Here is a 17,808-nt window from a genome sequence, read left to right on the forward strand (position 1 = left end):
TAATGTACTTTAAAAAGATTTCCATCCACAGTCCTGAGCATCTTTTAAGCAAACTTATGAGTTCACATGAGCTCGTGTCTAAAGTTTTTGTTTCCGGCTCACATGCAGAATTGTCATGCTGAAACCTACAGATGGGGCTGGCTATGTGATTCGTGGGGCTAGGGCAAAATGAAAATTCAGAGAACCATGTTCAAAATCAAAATCAAGATTGTGACAGAACATTAAACAAAGTATGGATCCTTCTAAGATCACACACCCATGAAGCCAGCTCTGCCTACAGGCCCTTTTGAACAAAACAACTCTGATTTTTAAAATTCATTGGGAAATATGCCAAGCAATTAATTTTATTGGCCTTGCTGATTTAAACTCTATGAAGAAATACACACATAAGATGATGTAAAAGAAACATGGGCGTGCTAGGATAACTGCGCATGACTGTCATTATCATTTGACAGGAAGATCTCAAAACCTCAGAGTGGAAAATGTGCAGAATTTTGGGGGGAGAGGGTTGGATATTGGAAAAAGCTGTGGGCTCTATGGGACGAGGACTCCAGCTTTGTGCTGTATCTTTGAGCAGGTTGTGTGCATCTGGACACTCCAGCTGTGTTTAGTGGTGTGTTTAGGGAGATACTACGTTTTAGAATGTGTGTAAGTGCAATTCTGTGTGAGAATGTGGCAGTGTCAGTTCACAGGAATATCAGTCAGTTGTCCTGCATCCGAATGAGTGTGTGTGAGTCTTTTGGATTTGATTGTGTTACATAAATATCCCCATTGTGGAGCACAGCCTTCCTCACATCCCAGCTCTCTGTAGGGTCTCCTACTGGCTCCGGACTGGAGCATAGTCACTTCCAAGTGGGGCTCAGGGAAGTGGAGAGCTTTGTTAGGGGTGGTGGAGGATGGATGCTGCCATGTCTCTTTCTCTGGCGGAGAAAGTGTGTGGGACGAGAACGTGTGTGGTGAAAGAGCACTGGAGAAGATTACAGGAGGTGACAGGGTGGCAATTTTGCTGCTAAAAAGGCCAAATCAAAAGGCTTGGGGTAAAGACAAGGAGAAGAGTGTCGGAACAATTTGTCTTGAGTAAGTCACTCATGCTGGGCGTGTAGTGCTTACTGGAACGACAGACACCTGAGGAAACTAGGTGTATGGGTTTATTTAACAAAGGTTCTAGCTGCCTGCTCAGATCGATTCCCAGGTGATAATTGTGAGGGAAGGAAAGGACAGGAGGAAGGTCTCCATGGAGAGAGGAAGAAGAGAGAGAGGGAGGAAGAGAGGAAGGGATGAAGGAAAGAAAGAAGGAATGGGGGAGGGAGGAGGAGGGACGTGTCAGTTAAAGGTCCCTGCCTGGCCTCCGTCTCGTCTTATTACATCCATCTCAGTCCTGGTACTTAGCTCTTTTCCACTACTCGGGGAAAAGGGAAATTCAAATAAGCGGGCGTATGAGTGGAGCTGAGCCCGGAGTCGGAACCGGGTAGGAAGCCCACAGCTGAGGGGCGCCCCGTCCTTCCTTAGGCTGTTCCCACGCCCTGGTGGGTTCCGAGGCCCTGCTGCCCCAGACAGCACCTCACATCCAGGCCCGGGCTTGCGCACACCTGACGCTCACCTGGCCGGCGGGGGGAGGTGGGGGCAGGAAGGAGCCAAGGCGGACTGTGCGGGGACCCGCGTGGGAGCGCACCACCGGGAGAGGGGCGCACGGGGGCACTCCGCCGGCGGCCCCCTCCCGTGGCGCTCCCGGCTCGCGGCCCCTTGGGCCTGCCCAGGGCCCTCCGCCCGCCCCCCAGTCACTCACTTTCCTTCCAGCCAATGGCGCGGCCGCCTGTCACCCTCACCCCACCCCTGGAGGCAGAGCGGGGAGGGCCTTGGCGGGGAGGGCGCGGGGCCGGAGTTGAATGATTGAACTTTCCAGCGGAGTTGCGGCGGCCGGGAGGTTGCCGGCAGTGCGGGCCCCGTGGCGGAGCTGGGAGCCTCGGCCGGCACCCGGCGCCCGCGCCCCCGACCCGCAGCCATGGTGCCCGGGGCGCCCGGCGCGGCCCTGAGCCTCTGCCTCTGGCTGGCGGCCTCCGGGGGCTGCTTGGCGGCCGGCCCCGGCGCGGCGGCTGCCCGGCGGCTAGACGAGTCGCTGTCGACCGGGAGCGTCCAGCGCGCCCGCTGCGCCTCCAGGTGCCTCAGCCTGCAGATCACGCGCATCTCTGCCTTCTTCCAGCACTTCCAGGTACGAACCGCTGCTCGCCCGGGTCCTCCCTGGCGATGCGGGCCGCGGCGGGGGCGCACGGGGCGCGCCTCCCGGCCAAACTTCTCGCCCAGCTCAGCCTGCAGACCCTGCCTTCCCTCCGCGTGGATTTTACAGTCGGGGTGCGCGAACCCTCCTTTCCAGCCCCCTGTCTGCTCCCGAAAGGAAAAAGAAGCCTGCAGCATCTTTCCCTAACTCCCTTCTTTCCAGGGGAAAACGAAAGGCGGTTTCTTGGGGAAGGGAGAGCAGTTTTGTGGCTTCCAAGGGTGGGAGTGTGGATTTGTTAGTTGCCCGGGACTTCCGCGCGCTGGAGTCCCGCAAACTCCGGGACGCTCCGGGCCCCCGGCGCCGCAGGCACTGCGAGCGAGGCCGGGAGGCGCGCACCGCTGCGCCCGGGGCCCCGCGTGACCAGCCCCGGCCCCGCAGGTGCCCGCGGGCCGACACTTTTGTCTGTACTGCGCTGCGCTTTCTCACTCGGCCGGCCGAAAGCCCGCGGCCCACCCTTCCAGCCCCTGCGCAGGGCACTTGGGCCAAGTCGTGTTTGTGTGGGGGCGTGGGTGGTGGTGATGATGGTAACTGCGCGCGCCCCAATTCGGAGTCCCAGAGCTTCTAAATCTCGCCAATGAATGGCGTGGAGAGTAAGGGAAGGGATGCAAGGGATACGGGACTTGGAGTTGCCGTGTTTGGATGCTCCGGGAGGACTTTCCGGAGCCAGTATCTCTCCCAGCCCTCGTAGGTGCTGTCAGCTTGAGGGTAGGAGAGCCTGTGTGTGTGTTGGGGGGTGGGGGTGGGTTGGGAATGTAGAAGGTTCAGGGAACAGCAGGCTTGGTGCCTGTGGATGGCCGGGATCCTTGGGGTGGGGCCCAGTGGGGAGGACCCCCGCCGGACGTGCTCAGGGACCCTGGATGCGGGGAAGCGCACGGGAACCGCTCACCCGGCCAGACCCAGGCGCGTCTCAAGCTGCCTTCCCCAGCTGATCCGAGTGCGCGCACTCTGAAATCATTCACGCAGATAACCTAATTTCTCTCATCTGCCGTGCTCCTCTCCCTAGCTTTCTCGTTTATCCTCAGCTGTTCACCTCTTCCAAGATCCCAGCTTCTTGCCGCAGGGAAAACTGAGGAGGCCAGAAGGAGACCCGGGCTCCTTGGTGAGGTTCTAAGCCGAGCCCTCTGCCCTTGAGAAATAAACTGGGTGCCTCTCCCCCTTGGGCGGGATGAAAGGGGTCTTCCAAGGGGCCCTGGGAACTAAGCTGAGACAGGAGGCCATCGTGATGACCGCGGAGTTTGGGACGAATCTCCGAAGCCTTAAGCGATGTTCATTCTGGCGTGAGAAGAGCTAATGAAACCTCCCGCCGAATGGCAAAAGGAGAACTAAAAGTTGGGCTCTTCAGGGAGTGAACCAGCTGGCGAAGTGTGCTTGCGCCTGAGGACGTGGTATCTTCTTAAAGAAGCGACATCCCGTGGGTTTCAGAGAACTCAGCCGTCTCTGCGGCCCTCGTGGGTCTTCAGGGAAAGGGGAAAGGGAGTGTGGTCTCCTGCACTGAAAGGACGCGGACATCCTGGAGAGGGCTCCTCCCCAGCCACCTGGTTTCAAAACCGCCTGCCCTGCGCTCAAAGTCCCTCTCCTGAGGAGATGCCACACTATTGTTTAAACAACAGAAAACAGAACAGAACAGCAGCCTATTTCCAGGGAGAAAGAGTATCTTTTCTTTCCTTCCTTCCTTTCTTCTTTCTTTTTTTGATTGAATTGTCAGTTGCTGTCATTTATTTGTTTTACAGTTTCAGCGGCTAAAGAAGCAGTTTAGATCAAGCCAATTCCCGTGAAAGGCTTTTCTTGTGGTCTCTTGGCATGATTTCTCCTCGGAAGAAAAACTGCTGACAGAATACACATTGCCAGACAATCCTGATTACATTTTAATTAGCTGGGGTGAAATAAGCTGCAAATTACTCAGTTAGGACTTAATAACTGCTGTTTTTGCAATCAATTGCAAAGCCATTCTTGGATGTTTAACCCTAACCTGGTAATGCCTATCAGATTTATCTAAATTGCAGGGATTAAGCTTTCTTAAGATTTGAAAAGACAGAAGCACATACTCCTTATAAAGCCTCACGCTTCCCTGCCCCTCCCCCTTTTTAAATAATTGGAAGGATGTGGAGGAATCAGGCTGCATGCAACTCATTACACTGCACGTGGGATTTATTAATGGGCAGGAAAGGCTGGGCTGGAGGAAGGGTTTGGAAGAGCCCCTTGTATCAGGGCACCCCACCCACCCAGCCACCCATTTGTGCAAATAAGCCAGAGAAGAAGGCTGTTTCTGGAGCAGGTGCCATTCTCAGCTTCTCCTGCACAGTTCCCGGCCTCCTTTGAAAGCTAGCTGGAAGGCTTGAGGCCAGCCAAGTGTGTGGACTCTCACGTGTGCAAGCCGCCAGGCCTTGGCTAGGAACATCCCAACCTGTGCCCTCACGGTATAGACAGAAACTCGGAGCCACCAGGGCCGGTGACCTGGGGTAGCAGGTCTGCAGGGGAGGCTGGGGTCCAAACATTCTGGCCCAATTCTGCACACTCTCCAGTGCCTCTGAGCCTTGCAGCTCGAGGCTGGAGGTAGATAGAGCGCACCTAGCGCCTCCACGTCTGTGGGGCTGGATCGGCTTCGCCTGTCAGTCATGCGGCTGTCAACCTTACCTGAAAGCACAGGGGACGCAATACGGATGCCTGGAAGTGGGGGTGGTGATGGGGATACCGGATTATCTGTATCTGGAATTATCTGTGCATGGTCCCTGACCTGAAGGAGCTTAGAATTTCATGCTGCGAGGGAGATGGATTCTGAACTGCATCGTTTATTTCATGACTGAGTGCTGCCTCTCATTTGAGAAAAGCAGTACCAGCTAGCATCTCACAGGTTATCAGTGCCCAGCTCCATGATGCCATGTGCAGGGCATCTGGCATGTCACCATTCATACATATCATGTATTCACCTGGCTAAAATCCTGCCAAGGGAGGTGATTGGGAAGGGCATCCTTTCCTCAGTGAATGCAGCTGAGGTCTGAGCGGTGGGGTAAGCGGCAGGGAGGTGCGCTCTGGAGCCGGACAGACGTGCTTCGTGTCAGGCTTTGCCACTTGGCATGTGTGTAGCTTAGGAAGATCACCTTTCTGAACTTCCAGCCTCTCATGTGTCCGGTAGGACACCTGCCCAGCAAGGTGGAGGTCATAAAGCATGCTGGGGCTAATGAAAGCAATGGCAATAAGGGGCTAGCGGGAAGGTTACTCGGTACCAGTCACTGTTTTGCGGGCCTTACAAGTCTGTCTCATTGCGTCCCCACAACCGTCATACAAAGAAGGTACTCTTGGTGTCCTGCTAGAATTGACAAGGACCCGAGATGCTGAGAAGGTGAGAGACGGTGGAGCTGGCTTCCCAGTAAGGACAGCTACTGGTTTGGGGTGTGTTTCTATTTTTAGGATTTTATTGGTTAATGGGTTGACTTCACAACTGGCTACCTTTTCTTCAGGCCCTGGTGCCAAATGGAAATGTGCTGTCCATTATTCAAAGAGCAAAAAGTATCGTTGAAGGAGCTAAAATATAAAACTTGCTCTTTCTTCTGTGACCCTTCTCTCTTGGAATTTGCTATCCGGTGCTGTTCTCAGTAAAGAATAACTTAAACGTGAAGTTATTCACATGGATTTCGCTGTTGAGCTTTCTGTTGTGTGGTGCCAGTGTTACACGCAGACATTTCACGTGTACGTGGAGTCACCCGCAGTACACAGTTTGGATCTCCTGGTTCACCTCTGGAGGGACACGTGGGGACTGGGCTCAGGAAGGTGGGAAGGAGGAAGAGGGGACCCTCCAAAGGGTCCTATATGGGGTGTGCCCAGTGGGTGCCCCACAAGGGAATCTGGTAGGATACATGCAGACTGTCATGGGTACCCGGGGTCAGGCGAGCACACATGCCTGCTCAGGCATGACACTCGCCTGGTGCCCTGTTCTGCCAGCTGCCGGACCAATGCATTGTACTTTGTTCTGGCCGGATGCTCAGGAAGTTAAGCCAGGGGTCTCCCCCTCCTACTGCTCAACCCAGAGCAGGTGGGCAGCCCCCAAGTATACTTAGATCTCCTTGCCAGATGCAGTTAGGAACCTGCACTAGGGACGGGCAGTAGGCTCGTTCCTGTGGAGTCTTGGACGCTGGCTGGCCGTCCACCAGACACAGCATGCTGGTCCCAGCATGGGACGGGAACAGCCACCACTAAATTCTGGGACACGTCAAATCATGGATGCGCCACCCTGGCCCTCCTTGTGCTCACTCTCAGGTCCCTGCAGAGGGTAGAGTGTGGCAGTGATTTGGGGGTGAGGAGGGGGAGGTTGGGAGGATTGGGGTGCCAGGGGGCCAGGGAGTGGGCAGCTGAGAACCTTCCCTGGGGAGGAGAAGGGGCCGTGGGAGGCAGCATTACGCATGCCGGTGCCTCCAGAACGTGCTCCTATATCCCATCAGACTTCACATACAAAATGCAAACTCAAAGACAAAATCATTGAGAATGTCAGTATTGGTGATCTTGGCACATTAACTCCGAGGATGGGCCACGTGCATTGGTCATTTGTCCCTGAAGCTGTCCCTGGTTTGGGTTTTTTAACCCTTAGAAGAGGTTAAGCCCACTTGTCCTGGTGGTTCTTTCTAGGCCGTCCATCATGTTCAAGGGTACAGTGCTGACGTGCTTACTTGGGAATAACCTTCTTTGCACTTGTTTTCTTAACTTTACTAGAAGATTGAAGAAGAGGGAAAGAGGGACAATGTGCCTGAAATAAGCTCTGTCTCTTCTGGGGTGAATCTCATTTCACTTGAGGCTGGCTTCCTCTTTGGTGCTGGTTGGGACATTCATGGTGGAGATGCCGCCTGTTTCCCCAGCTTCTGCTCCTCATGGCAGCGACAGAGCTGAGTCTCAGAGCCTTACAGAGTCCTTCCACTAAATATTAGCAGACCTGCAACCTGCTTTTCCTCTGCCCGTTTCTCAAAGGAGGCTTAGTAGGATAGGGCCTGAGGAAAAATAGTAGCCCAAGCGTAATAAAATAGGAAGAGCGCATCTATTTCTTTGCCACATTTCGGGACCTGAGGGGAAAAGTGGATGGAAGATAGGTAGCAGGTTGCTGGCAGCTTTGGTCCTAGGGCTCTAGAATTTTATTAGTGTTAAGAAATTCTTTCTTAATGAGACATTATTCACTCTCCAAACTACCGCTGATAGGCTCCTTTAGGTAGCTGATTAGAGATCAGAGGCTTTTTCCAGCAGTAATTGGAAGCTGTTTGTTTTGGCAAAAGAGAGAAGTAAGCTGGTGATTAGCTCATTCTACTTAGAGGACCAGCCTCTCTCTCACAAAAAGTAAACAAACAATTAGTGCATCAGAAACCTTTAGCAGCCACAAATCTACCCCAGGCTCACGGATTTTTGGAGGAGCGATTTTGTGGTGAATTTACTCAGCCCTGGTTTGTCTGTTTGGCCTGCAGTGAGATTGAAGTTACGTGCTAGAAAGTCTCTGGGAAGAAAGGCCGTCCTCAATTTTGGCTTTTATATTTTCTGGTCTGGGTCACTGGATCTCTGGCCCTGTTTCTAAGAACTTCTGAATTAGACCCAAACTAAACATTAGGCTATTCATGGCAAATTTTCATGTTTTTAATACAGTGTTTCTCACTGAACGTGATTTAAAAGTCTATCTTATTGTGACTCTTATAGAACATTAGAAAAATACATTAGAAAATACTCATTTATTTCTTTGTGCATTGTATCATTAGAGGAGAAATATCTTTATAATTTTATATTGTGTAGAGTATATATTTATGTACATATTTTTTATATTGTGTAGAGTATATATTTATATACATTTTAATATAGTACTATAATGCACACCTGTATGTACGTGTGGAGATCTACATTTAAAAGTTAATGTTGGTGCAAACATTCCCACTTTAAAAAATTATAATTAGGAGGTTATTATATTTTTTTGAAATAGATTCGTCAGATTTCACTGTATAACCTACCTTGGTATGTTCCAGCAAATAGGCATAAAACTTTCTGGCTGCGTCAAGAAACTTACGAAAGTGTTTGTGGGCACTGCTTGTATTAACTCAGAAATGGAGAAGTTCCACGTGTGACTTGGTGTTGCTTTCCAGAAATCTGACTGTTAAACGATTTTGAGGGTTGGGCTTGGGACAGTGATCAGTGAAGCATATCTGTATTATCGAGAGACTTTTTTTTGTATGAACAATAGTACTGGGGAAAATAGCAAACGCCCTGTTGGACTGCTTTGTCAAATGATTACATAACACATACTGTTGGTGCGCTGTCTGAGTTCCAAGTCCTTTCGAGTTCTGAAGCCAGCTACCTTTCAACATTTCTTTTCCACGCACCCTGCACTCCATACTTTGAAAGTATGTTGTCTATCAACATATGGCATTTATTAAGTGTGACCTAGTTTTTCCTCTTCACATTAATCAGAGATATCCATAACTCCTTCAAACTTGAGATCGGCGTGAGGTCACCCACATTACCCCGGCAGACTGATAAAACTGGCATTCTTGACGTTTTAGTTCTTTTTGCACCCTCTATCTTAGGAGAATGTGTCATTTCTTTTAGATTCTCTGAAATATTGGAAATGGGTCACAGACACCTATTCCTTCTCAGGAGACGCTGTTGGTGACCTTCCGTCCCTCACCGCACCAGCCCCCTGGCTCCTGGATCAGCTGCTAATAGCTTACAGCTGCTCCCCCTTACACACTAACCTTTAGCCCCTGGGCATCTTCTTGCCAGCAGGGCAGTGTCTCCTCCTTCCTTGATGAGGGCAAATCATGGCCATTGGCTCACCGCTGGGGATATAGGAGGCCAGCCCTCTGCTGGGATCAACTCCGGTGCAATTTATGCTCCAAAGCATTGCATGGGGCCAGGCTTATCAGGTCCGTAGCCCAGAACACATGCCCACTCAGCTCCTCCTGCGTCCTTCCCTCCCCTTCCACTGAGAGCTTCCCCCTAATAATCACATTCACAGAAAGACCCCTTTCAGCCCCTGTTTCCAGGAAATCCAATCTCAGACACCTACCTTCAGATACCTCGTCTAAGTCAACCCTTTTGTTTTGCAGATTAGACAGTTTGATGCTTATAGGAATGATTCGTTCAAGCACATACAGATAGTAGATAGCAGAACTAAAATATAATCCAGCATTCACAACTCTCAGCTCAGACTTTCCCCACTATCCCCTTTGTTTTTTTACTAGTTTTTAACTGTAATTTTTATTTTATATTGGAGTAAATTTGATTTACATTGTGGGGAATTCCCTGGTGGTCCAGTGGTTAGGACTCAGTGCTTCCATTACCAGGGCCTAGGTTCGATCCCTGGTCAGGGAACTAAAATCCTGCAAGGTGCATGGCATGGCCAAAAAAAAACAAAAAACCAAAACCAAACCAAACCAAAACAAAACAAAACACAAAAAACAATATTGTGTTAGTTTCAGGTATAAGCAAAGTGATTCAGTTATACATATACATACAGCCATTCTTTTTCAAATTCTTTTCCCATATAGGTTATTACAGAATATTGAGTAGAGATCCCTGTGCTGTACAGCAGGTCCTTGTTGATTATCTGTTATATACATAGTAGTGTGTATATGTTAATCCCAAACTCTTAATTTATCCCTCCCCACCGCCCTTCCCTTTTGGTAACCGTAAGTTTGTTTTCGAAGTCTGTTAGTGCTGTTCCTGTTTTGTAACCCACTATCCTCTTTTAAAAACTGTGAGAGTTTATACAGATTTAAAAAAGAATCCTTCTAGATGAGGAAGCACTTAAGAGTCAGTACATTTTCTGTTACTGGAATTTAGTTTCTCTATCCTGATAATTTCAGGAGAAAGATTCAAATCTTGATCGTAACACAGGAGCATATCATGCTCCTTCATTGCCTGTGTGAAACTATGTTGGGTTGGTCAAAAGGTCCATTTTTTTTTTTTCCTGTAAGGTGGCTCTAGTAGCACTTGGTTGTCTTTAACTTCATTTGAAACAATTTTGTTAGATTGTATGTGATAGCTGTCATACCAGCGTGTATTTAAAAAAAGACTTATCAAAATTGGTTAATTTTTGTGTAGCCATTTTAATATTGAAGATGGAAGAAAAATAACATTTTGGGCATATTATGCTGTATTATTTCAAGAAAGGTAAAACTGCAACTGAAACACACAAAAAGATTTGTGCAGTGTGTAGAGAAGGTGCTATGACTGATTGAATGTGTCAAAAATAGTTTGTGAAGTTTTTGCTGGAGATTTCTCGTTGGACGATGCTCCACGGTCAAGTAGACCAGTTGAAGTGTATAGTGCTCAAATTGAAACAATAATTGAGAACAATCAACGTTATACCATGCGGGACATAGCTGACATACTCAAAATATCCAAATCAAGCGTTGAAAATCATTTGCACCAGCTTGGTTATGTGAATTGCTTTGAAGTTTGGGTGCCACATAAGCGAAAGAAGCCTTGACGGTATTTCCGCATGCAATTCTCTACTTGAACATAATGAAAATGTTCCATTTTTAAAACAAATTGTGATAGGTGATGAAAAGTGGATACTGTCAATAATGTGGAACGGAAGAGATCGTGGGGCAAGCGAAATGAACCACCACCAGCCACACCAAAGGCTGGGCTTCATCCAGAGAAGATGGTGGTGTATATCTGGTGGGATGGGAAGGGTGGAAGGAAGCTCTATTATGACCTCCTTCCGAAAAAGCAATTAATTGCAACAAGTACTGCTCCCAGTTAGACCAAGTGAAAGTAGCACTCGATGAAAAGCATCCCGCATCAGTCAACAGAAAATGCATAATCTTCCATCAGGATAACTCAAGACTGCATGTTTCTTTGATGACCAGGCAAAAACTGTTAGAGCTTGGCTGGGAGGTTCAGATGAATCTGCCATATCACCAGACAGTGCAACTTTGGATTTCCATTTATTTAGGTCTTTACCAAATTCTCTTCATGGAAAAAATTTCAATTCCCTGGAAGACTGTAAAAGGCACCTGGAACAGTTCTTTGCTCAAAAACCAAAGGCGCTTTTGGCCAACCCAATATATAGTCGGTGCTCCACAGTTGGTTGAATCTGGGAATGAGGAACCCGTGGATACAGAGGGCTGGCTGAACTCTGCCATATTATATAAGGGACTTGAGCATCCGTGTATTTTGCATCCATGGGGGTCCTGGAACCCATCCCCCATGGACCTCAAGGGACGACTGCACTTCAGGTATTTCAAGTCAGCTTGAAACAGTGTGTGGTAGATGGACTGTAGGTGGGGCGAGGGGACATCATTAACCACAGTACCCCCTGGCAGGTCTAAGAAGATGGCAAAGAGGACCAGTTAGTTCAGATATTAACCAACTTTGCATTTACTCAGCAAGCAACCAGGCTACCACATCCCCCAGGACCTAGGATCTCTGTATCTTTAGAAGATTTCACACGTGGTTTCAAAATGGTGAACAGAGGCAGTTTCCCTGACGGTGGTGGAGAAGGTTGGATAAAAGTGGTGACCCCTGACAGTCAGTAAGGAAGGAAGGATTTATGGAGGCAGTGTTTAAGGCTCATTTTAATGTAAATCACAGACGTAGATGCTGGATCTGTTTCTCCCTTAAAAAGAAAAAAGCACCGCTTTAGTCACTTCCATTTATTTCAGCTAATATCGATGGATTGCTGCAACTTCAGAGATGAGGCTATAAAATCCCTACTCCTGAGGGATTTATAGTCTGGTAGGGGCTAAGACTTGCAAACAGACCACTGCAGTTCACAAGGGGGCGGGGGTGGGGGAGGGGTTGGGGAGAGTTATCTGTGTGAGATCACGGGGGGGGGGGGGGGGGGCTTGTTGCTTTAGGGGACATGTCCTAGGCGAGATGACACTTGAGCTGAGCCTCAGAAGCTGGACTCTTCCAACACAGAACAGCCAGTGTGAGTAAATGCAGAGTCTTGCAGGAGTCTGGTCTCTCTGTTGGGGGCTCCCAGTGACTCCTAATGGACAGGATGCAGTGTCAGCCCGCCCAGCCAGGGGCCGGGCGTTGGGAACTTGCTGGTGAGAGCTGTTACAAAGCTCAAGTCCTTTGTTCTGCGGGACTGGCTGAGAGCAGGTCATCACACTGAGAGGTGTCATCCTGCTCCTTGCTGACCCAGTTGAACCTCGGGCTACACTACCAGCTGCCCTCAGGCTGTTGAGCTGATCTTTGTGGAGATCCTCGCCAGCACCCCTAAGAAAGAGCCCCAGATGAACATGAAAGGGAAAGAAGAGGGCTGCCTTTCCCGTCTCCCCGCCATTTTGCTTTGCCATACCGTAGGACCCCAGTTCTGAAGTTGGGCTAAACCCAAAGTAAAAAAATCTCCTGAATTACTGAGCCACAGTGTCTTGATGTTGACAAAGTACTTTCACGTAAAATATCTACTTGACCTTCACAACAACTCTTTGAGGTCAGGAGCGTTATTTTATGTTTACACGTGAGACAGCTGAAGCTTGTGAGCTGTCGGGACGTGAGATAACCAAGTCTTCATAGCAGAAACTCAAGCCTAATTGTCATATTCCCAAATATGTATTCTAAATGACCTGCTTCTCAGCATGTTAACAGTAAAAGAAGACAGAGTGGAAGTATCAGCAGTAATATCAAGAATCATGGATTTTTGAGGGAGAAACGGACTTCCACGTCTCACTCTCTCATTGCCTCTTGGAGGTAACACTGTGTCACGAAGTGGCACAATTGTGAATGATTGAGAGGTTGCTGGTGTGATAGGAAAAAACCATGAAAAATATCAGTCTATCAACAACATCCCCTGTGCATTTGTCTCCCCCGATCCATCTTCCAGCCGATACGAATCTGTCACACACAGTTATCTTTCAGGTATCTTAGGTTCTGGGGACCCAGCATAAGTGGCACACGCTTTCTGCCTGCCGAAGAATTGTTTTCTACTAGGGAGAGAGAAAGAGACAGACATTCACGCAAATAGTTGCAAAGAGTTGTTGAAGAGAAGAAAGTGTTATAATCATGAATCATCTTTTAAATCTTGATAAATAATCATTTGACACATTATCATAATTTCTTAGCTGAAGATATTTTCCCCTTATAAATTGATTCTGTTTAGGGCCACCCCAAATCCCACTTGTCCAGCTAAATAGCAGAGTACTATTGTGATCCTTGCAGAAATGTTTCACAAACAGCTGGACTCCTTGATGTCCTAGAGGATGAGTTGTCTGGGAATAACAGAGGTCTCAGAACTTCAGCCTTGACCTTCATTCTTGGCTGTCATTGCTGTTTTGCATGGTGGTGGGACACATTTGGAATGTTTGCAAGTGGTGATCATGGCTCATAGGTATGTGACAGCTACTTCTAAGAACTCAGTGTGTCTTGTAAGTTTGCTTGTTTTCCTTTTGCTTTGATTTTGGAAGTGTGTTTACATTTTATCATTCTTTCCAGCATCTCTGTAAGGTATAAAAGTTGGATAATAAGGAATTCTGAGAAAAGAATATTGAAAATTCTCAAGGCCACATGTGAAAAGAAAACAGTGATGACCAAAAATCTATCCTCGGGGGAATCTGAGAAACAATGGCTCATCCAGAGGGAAAAAAACTCTCTTAATTCACATGCTGTTTATCCTTTTGTTTTAAATTAGAACTTTTGTCATTTAGTAAGCTTTCTGGTCTGCAAGTTATTAATATCCTGTCAACATGAGAAAATAACATTCTGTTAGAGTGACCTCAAAATGTATAATTTTGTCTTTTGTGTTACTTTCTTTCTTTGAAAGATAAGGCAGATACACTGTCACCACTGAAAACAGCTGTGTACTGTCTGGTGGTCCCCTCTTCATTTTAGGGAAGTGTGTGTTCCTCTTGGCGTGCGCAGGATCTCAACTTTCAGCGAACAAAAATGCATGTTTTCCCTCAATTCAGTATCTAATTATCACTGATGACTTTTTAAATTTCATAGTTGATTTCTGGTTATATCCAAAGAATGGACAATTTTGTAAGTCCATAAGGGAAAACAGAAAACAGGGAGTCCTTTTAATGGAACAAGAAACATTGATTTTGCAAAGTAATCCATCACCTTCCAAAAATGTCGTTAATCATACTGGTGCTGAGGACAAGAAAAATGATGGGAATTCATTCACTTAAACAGTTTAGAGCTCTTTTCTCCGTATTCTGTTTTCAGTTTACACCTTTTTTCAATCCAATGTAATATTCTAATGCGTTAACAATGCACACGTGTGAAACGCCATCACAGTGTTTTTGTTCTTCCTTTCTCCCTCCAATGTGAATGATGTTCTTATCTACGGACAAACTAGGTGGATCACGTTCTTGGGAGGTTACTGACAGCTCCTCTAAAAGAAAGACTGAAACAGCTGAGAAATTCTAAATGCAAACAAAAATAATGCTTTCAGGTTAAAGGTGATTTTACCTATTATTTATTGTGTCTCTATTGAGTTCATATAAATGGTTCATCGGATGTAAGTTTATCAACTCTTGTTTAATTCCCTGATCACACATAATGGAGAGAGGTGGCACTTACTACACTTAAATAAATGTCTCTGTTCCTGTCTTTAAATGCCTACACTACTGGAATGAATAGCACTCTTTTGAAATTTACACTGGTTGTTATACTTTGTGGACTGGAAAGAAAATTGACAAAGACTTGCAATAGCGAGAGAGAGATCTTGAAGAGAAAGCACATCTTTTAGTGATATGTCACTGCAGCCCCCGGACAGGTTTCCAAGTGCTGTTATAACAAACCAAACATGCTAAGGATCCTTGCATGTCAGGGTCATTCGCTTGCTTTCCAATTGATGAGCAGACCCCTGCCGGATGCAAACACCAAGACCATTTCCAGTCACGAGGGAGTCATCATCACCGCTGTTATCACCACCACCACCATCCTCACCTTCGTTATCCTGATTGCCACATTTGGAAATGTGGCACTCTTCCCTGAGAAATCTCTGTACAAACAATTCTGTTGAGATACTCAGATTGCCACGCCTATCCATCATGACAAGGTACTTATTTTTTCCCCTGCTGACTGATGTCTGTCCTTCCCTTGATGGCCATTCCCCCAGTGAAAAGGGTTTTGCTCACCGTAGAGGAGAAACCTCATGTGAAACAAGGATCAGAAGACCACCCAGGCATCTGGGGTGGCCCATTCTTGGCCAGCAGTCCTGCCATGTGGATGATTCACATAGAGGTAAAGTTGAACGCTTGCAGCGTAGCATAACTTGGAGCTCGCTTTCTGGAGTGGAATTGTGTTAACGATAAGAATGCCAAGTTTATGCAGACGTTACTGATTACTTTCAGAAACAATGAGCAGAAAATAGGAGGCCGGTTGCTATTAAAATGTTTTGGTAACTGCAATTCTTTTAAATTTCTTCTGCGGCAAGGAAGTGCCGGGAAATCACCCAAGATGCTGTCCACAAGTAAAGATAGTCATGGGTGGAAGGTGGGCACTTAACTTGGCTTCTCATTTTCTCTTCCATGTTTTGGACTATTATAGCCATTTAGAACTAGAACTTTGCCCTTTAAAACCTAAAGTATGTAACCCAGTTCCTTTCTTCCTCTTTTAGACATTGGTAGGCCCTCGATAGAGGTTTGCCAAGTATCTCCAACACATCTTTAACTAGAAAATACATCTTCTCTCCCTTTCCTTCCTTTATTTTGACACTTGGCTGTACCATTTTGCAAGCAGCTCAGCCAAACCCGTTTGCTGATCATTCCAGAAATGGCCTACATCTGGGAAGTTATTTTCCCATTAGGCCAGAATCTAAGAGAAAGTAGGGAACATCTTTTGTTGTTGTTGTTTCCACATTTTTGTATCCGGAGTTATGAGATAATGTCCTCACAGCTGCAAAGAAATGAAAAAATACTCCTGAACAGGATATGTTCACTTGTTAAGTATCACCAGAGAAAAACATATTTAGAGGTGAGACTCCATGAGAACAGACATCCATTTGTATTTTGATCTATTATTCAGGGGCTGTAAACTTATATAATATTTTTAACCTATTTTTATTTTGTAAGATTTGCATACTCTAGTCCTATTTATTACTCCGGAATTTTGCACAAAATGAGGAAGTTTCTCCTTTTTTGAAAAACCATCTGAAATTAGGGCCAAAATGTTTTTTCCATGTATATGTGTCTGCATGTGTATTATACAAGAGTGTCTAGTTCATGGTTTCTCAGCCTTGGCACTACTGACGTTTGGGGCCAGAGTATCCTTTATTGTGGGGACGGTGCTGTGCATTGTTACCTCTTTAGCAGCATCCCTGGTCTGTACCCACTAGATACCAGTAGCATCCCTCCCACCCCCAGTCATGACCAAAAAAGTATCTCCAGACATTATAATATGCGCCATAGGACAAAATCACCCCTGTTGAAACCACTGGTCTAGTTCTATCTCTTTTTACTTTATATCTCTCTTGATCGATATGTTTCCAATTCTGTATCTGTATTCAGATATGTATATCCATATCTAAATGTATATATGTACATATGATTCTTTTATTACATATTGTTATCCTCTTTGAAAGAATAAACTTAGATACACGAGCCAATAAATTGATTACAGCAACAATGTTCTTTTTCAGTTATAACATGGGAGTTTGGAAAGGTGCTCATTTATGTCTCCATTTGAGAATCTAGGAAAGAATAAGGCATTTGTTTTGAAAAAATACTTGGCTTCCATTGTATAGCAAACAGTCTCCTGAATGAAGACAACTGTATCTCTGTCTTTAGCAGTGATGATTCTGAAGATGTGTCACGGCATTTGTGGATGTGATAGCCTGTAAGAAAATTGTTTATTTATTTTTCAGCCATGAGCAGACAAATGTAAAGTTGATCATATTGCATCTTTTCCTTAAAATACCTGTTTTTAAACTTTGGTGAGCTGGTCCTAAAGTCCGATCCCCTTGGAACTTCTTTGCAAGTAAACTGTCTTTTCCTTTTAAAAAACCTTTGTCTCTGACCCTTCCTTTGGACCACTGATGTGCTCTTTACCTCACATTTCTCACCTATAAAGTGGTGGCAATGGTAACACCGTTTCATTGGGTCGTCTGTGATGCCATGCAGTTCACTTGGAGCAGAACCTCATGTGTACTTAGCTCTGCAGAAGTACTGGCTGTTGTTAAGATGAACACAGCACAGAGTGAGCGCTGATGCTGAAGATCTTTGGACAGAAAAATGAACAGTGCACACCCCTGGATCCTTCACAGGCTGGTCAAAGAGCAGTAAAAGGGAATTTAAACAACCTGATTTTAAAATGGTCCAAAGACCTCAATAGATACCACACCAAAGGAAGTATACAGACGGCAAAGAAGCATATGAAAAGATGCTCCACATCACGTCATCAGGGAAGTGCAAACTCAAACAGCAAGAGACCACCACACACCCATTAGAAGGGCCGTAATCCAGAACACTGACAGCACTAAACGATGCTAAGGATGTGGAGCAACAGGAACTCTCCTTCCTTGCTGCCGGGAGAGCAAAATGGGACAGTCACTTTGGAAGACAGGCAGTTTCTTACACAATGAAAAATACCCTCACTCCTCAGTATTTGTTCAA

General features: G+C 46.6%; 1 protein-coding gene across 1 annotated transcript in view; it reads left to right on the forward strand.

The window, feature by feature from the left end:
- The first annotated feature begins 2,002 nt into the window (after positions 1 to 2,002).
- The window catches only part of ANOS1 (anosmin 1), a 171,804-nt gene continuing 155,998 nt past the window's right edge, over positions 2,003 to 17,808 (forward strand). The window contains exon 1 of the mRNA XM_057719056.1: positions 2,003 to 2,209. Coding sequence (XP_057575039.1) covers positions 2,003 to 2,209 — 207 coding nt within the window. The remainder of the gene's footprint in view (positions 2,210 to 17,808) is intronic.

Source organism: Hippopotamus amphibius, chromosome X (assembly GCF_030028045.1).
Source record: "Hippopotamus amphibius kiboko isolate mHipAmp2 chromosome X, mHipAmp2.hap2, whole genome shotgun sequence".
Classification (NCBI taxonomy): domain Eukaryota; kingdom Metazoa; phylum Chordata; class Mammalia; order Artiodactyla; family Hippopotamidae; genus Hippopotamus; species Hippopotamus amphibius.